The sequence below is a fragment of the Triplophysa dalaica genome, chromosome 12 (genome assembly GCF_015846415.1).
Source record: "Triplophysa dalaica isolate WHDGS20190420 chromosome 12, ASM1584641v1, whole genome shotgun sequence".
NCBI classification, from domain to species: domain Eukaryota; kingdom Metazoa; phylum Chordata; class Actinopteri; order Cypriniformes; family Nemacheilidae; genus Triplophysa; species Triplophysa dalaica.
This window is the reverse complement of record NC_079553.1, coordinates 14725716-14730016: the sequence shown is the minus strand read 5'-3', so window position 1 is coordinate 14730016 and position 4301 is coordinate 14725716. Positions and strand designations below refer to the sequence as shown.

At 39.8% G+C, this 4301-nt stretch overlaps 1 protein-coding gene across 1 annotated transcript; it reads left to right on the top strand.

Annotated features, from left to right (window-relative positions):
• Nucleotides 1-432: 432 nt before the first annotated feature.
• irx4a (iroquois homeobox 4a) lies at nt 433-3784 on the top strand. Its single transcript, XM_056762974.1, has 5 exons — nt 433-549; nt 1028-1267; nt 1693-1799; nt 2266-2576; nt 3096-3784. Exons 1-5 carry the CDS (start codon nt 505-507, stop codon nt 3782-3784), a joined length of 1392 nt encoding a protein of 463 aa, XP_056618952.1. The 5' UTR covers nt 433-504.
• The last annotated feature ends 517 nt before the right edge of the window (nt 3785-4301 follow it).

Genomic DNA, 4301 nt, shown 5'->3' with positions numbered 1-4301 from the left:
GTTGTAAGGACTTTTTAAAGCTAATAAAAGTCTAATTGAAAAGCTCAATTACAAGTCCACTGTGCCTCAAAATTTGTCCCCACCCCTCTGTCACTCTTTGGGATTTTTATCCAGAGAAATGCATATTAAAGTTAGAGTCTGGTCATTTTGAGTGGGTTTCTTCTGACGTCAGAGCCACCCGCGTTTAAAACAACCCGCATCTGAGCTGACGTGTATAATACTAGTTTTTATATCGCAAAATATGTATTTCTGACATCAAAGGCGGCTATTCGAAAAATGTTTTACGATGCACTCGCTTGTGTTGTAGAAGTTTAATATACCGTAAGGAGAAAGCGGTTTAAGAAGAAAATCCTCAGGAAGGCGTTTAAGCAAATTAAACATGGAAGTGTTGCGCTTCGCCCTATAAGCGTCCGGCAGCTTTATGCTTTACCAATCAATTGTTACAGTGAAACACAGTAGACCTGCAGTCTCGCCTGCTTTCTCGGAAACTGGGATCACTCTACAATGTCCTATCCTCAGTTCGGATATCCTTACTCTTCAGCACCACAGGTAAGATCAGATTACGCGCTGATTTTCCGCGTTCCCTTCCGAATTGATTGTTGTATTTGAATTGAAAATTCAGATTGTTTTTAAATGGTGAACTTTAAAGTGGAATCATCAAGCGATGTGTTAAAGCATATCAGTGGGTCGGAGTCAGTGATATATCCACCTCCGATGTAATTCGGGGGTTCCCTCTGCGCTTATCATTTTACAAATCTACTAACACGGATTCGAGACGCAGACACATGCAGAAGTGGGGACGGGGGAAGGAGGACAACAGTTGTTTTTTGGCAATGATCCATAGAATGCAATGTCCTGCGGGGGCTGTTTATGGCAATTGCCAAAGAAAAATGAACTTCATTAGGAACGTTAGGAATATTATTGGGAACATTAGATGCTCATAATACACCTTTTTCTGACCGCTTAATATTACAGAAACTTTTTTACGAGCGTGGCTTTGTTTTTATTTTTCCCCACACCATTGCAGTTCCTCATGACCACCAACTCTTTGACATCTTGCTGCGAGTCGAGCACCAGGTCCATCTCGGATTCCTCTGCGCAGACGCCCGTGTACTGTCCCGTGTATGAAAGCAGACTCCTGGCCACTGCCAGACACGAGCTGAGCTCCGCCGCAGCGCTGGGAGTCTATGGGAACCCCTACACAAGTAGTCAAGGCTATGGGAATTATGTTACCTATGGAGCAGACGCCTCTGCTTTCTACTCTTTGGTGAGTGAAAAATCTAGGCTATACTTCTGTATAATACCAATGACGTACGATTCATTGTGACAAGATCGACAAAAGTCCGCATAACGAAAATGTGTTTGAGTCTCTAAGAAACGAGAGTTTGTAAAAGATCGTTATCAACCTTGTTCATGTGTTATTAAAAATATTGCAGATGTATTGGGCTGCCTGTGCAGAAAATGTTTTAGTGGACACTTCATATTTTATGTTATTTAACTTACTCTAAAGTTTGCGTTTACAATGAATTAATATCACATTTCACAAATGTTGTTTTGCACCTAAAAATAAATGCCGCTCGGAACGCCATTGTCCTTTAATAAACAAATGTGAATGTGTGGGTTATAAATGCACAGTATATATGTAATTGGTTATTGACATCACATACTGACAAGTGTTGTATTTGATTGCAGGGAACGTTTGATGCCAAGGATGGGAGTGCGTCTGCGCATGCGGGAATAACCCAGGCTGCAGCGTATTACCCATATGATCCCACCCTGGGACAGTACCAGTATGACAGGTATTGAATACCGGCCCTCATTACGCGTCTCGATTAGCAATTAACCAGTGTAAACATGTATTACTGATCAATTTTATAAGCACTATTCAACGAATTTATGGAATAATTAGCTCTATGTTTGAATATATTTTCTAAATTTATATTTTCCCTCCTTTGGATGTTAAGAGCAATGGCCTTGCCTTTGATATATATTTTATGTTATATCATGCACTTCACGGTTTACCCTTCAGGGTTTTCCCTGAAATGCCTTAATGGACAGATAGACGGCCAGTGCATTCCGTGTGCACTCGATCAAGCAATTCGCACGCTCTATTATCCCACTGAAACATACATGTTCGGTGCAAGAGTGTGTGTAATTTTAGAGCGTAAAATATTAAGAACAAGCATAAAATATATAAATATTAGTTTTTTTGCACAAACTGTTTGCAACTTTAACAACAACAACAACATGTTTTTAACAACATAGATACGGATCTATGGAGGGAGGAACCAGAAGAAAAAACGCCACCCGTGAAACAACCAGTACGTTGAAAGCATGGCTTCAGGAGCACAGGAAAAACCCTTATCCTACCAAAGGCGAGAAGATAATGTTGGCCATCATCACCAAAATGACCCTCACACAAGTTTCCACGTGGTTCGCCAATGCTAGAAGGAGACTCAAGAAAGAAAACAAGATGACATGGCCACCGAGAAACAAGGGCTCAGATGATAAAAAATACGATGATGATGAGGATGGGTCACAAGAAGATCAAATCAAAAGTGAAACCAATGATGACGGTCAGCGCCATTGTATATTTACGAGTCAGTCATATCAATAAAGAAATTAGGCTGCCTATGCTTTAACTATAGGGCATAGTTGGCCATGTATTGTAAACTACAGGAACCACAAAGCCTTGTTTAGTAACCATAACATTTGTAATAAAACCATAATAAAAACGTTAAATAAATGAAATATGGTTTTACTATAAGTGTTACTACGCGGTTACTTATTAAAAGTAACGCAAAAGTTACTCCATACTTTGAAACCTAGAGCTGTTAACTTCTTTAAAATCTTTCTAAGTAGACCATCTGCGTTTAGTATTATTTGTGGGCTATTAATGAACCATTAACAAACATAACATTACCATAAAGTTTGAGACAATTTTAATGTGCACGAACGATTTAGCTCATATGATGTATTAATTGTTTTTAGCGTATATATTATTAAAATTAGCATAAAAATGTTGCGGCTTAAAATGATTCATGTTTTATATATCCTTGTCTCTCGCTTATACTCTGATTATCTTTTTTTAACAGAGGGCAAAAGTCGAGAGGACAAGGAGCTTCAGCTTAGTGACTTGGACGATTTTGACACCATCGAATCGGAGACCTCAGAGTGTGAACTTAAACATCGCTTCCACATGAACGCGCATATGGCGACAACCGATGATCAAATCAAAGAAACCTCTCCAAAACTATCTATTCCGGGTCTGCTTGAAGCTGACCACGATTTAACCAAAAGTTGCTTAAAAACGACCACTGAAGACTGCGAACACGATGTCGGTGACCTTCGGCACACCAAAACGTGTTTCCAACAGCAAGGCCATCCATTACTGGACAGCAAACCGCGAATCTGGTCCCTGGCCCAGACCGCGACGTCGTTAAACGCAACAGAATACTCCTCGTGTATGCTTAGGTGTCAACCATCACCCTCAGCCTCCTCACCTGTTAACGTCCTGGAGAGACAGCAGGACTCACCGGTAACCACTCTCAGAAACTGGGTAGATGGAGTTTTTCACGACCCCCTGTTTAGACACAGCTCCTTAAACCAAGCACAAACGAACACTTCAGTTTCTTGGACGACCTCGACCAAAGGGTCTATCTTAGAGACAGGGGCCATTGGACGCTCCATAGTAAACAACAACGTGATAAAAACACAACAGCAGGAGGCCACTAAGGACAATATGACATTTGCGAAGGGGGTGAATAAAATATTCTGTTCCTAGCACACTCATGTACTCATAAAAACCCGAAGAGGACTGTTTGGAATAGCTGCTTGCAATTTTTTTATTTCACAGAAACAACATAAAATGTCAGACTGTGAATCAATGGGCCCAAAATACGTTATACTTTTTTTCACGAAAAACAATTGCGCTTTCATGGGAAACTATGTATTTATTGTTGTATTGACATCTCACTGGTGAGGGTCCCCAAAAGGGATTGGTTTATATATTTATTGGTTCGGTTGAGTTTTTGTAACGCACGTTAAACTTGTGTATATTAACAGCTAGACGTTTGTGTTCTGAAAGACTGAAAAAGTTTACAATCCAATTTTGTTTCGGGTTTTAGTGTTTATTTGGCATGCATATGTTGCTAGTTTTCATTAAATATTGTTTTAGATGAACTCGGACATTGTTGCAATGACTCACAAATGTCACTGTTAAGAACGTATGCACAAATGCACAAATCCCATTAAAATTTTTGAATGTTCAGATCTGCTCACTAAAATAAACAGCTGATTTT

Bases quoted from the DNA above. Each gene is read 5' to 3' on its own strand.
- irx4a (XM_056762974.1), top strand. From the start codon at position 505: ATGTCCTATCCTCAGTTCGGATATCCTTACTCTTCAGCACCACAG. The intron at 550-1,027 runs GTAAGATCAGAT...ACACCATTGCAG, and splicing joins CTTACTCTTCAGCACCACAG to TTCCTCATGACCACCAACTC. The intron at 1,800-2,265 runs GTATTGAATACC...TTAACAACATAG, and splicing joins GGACAGTACCAGTATGACAG to ATACGGATCTATGGAGGGAG.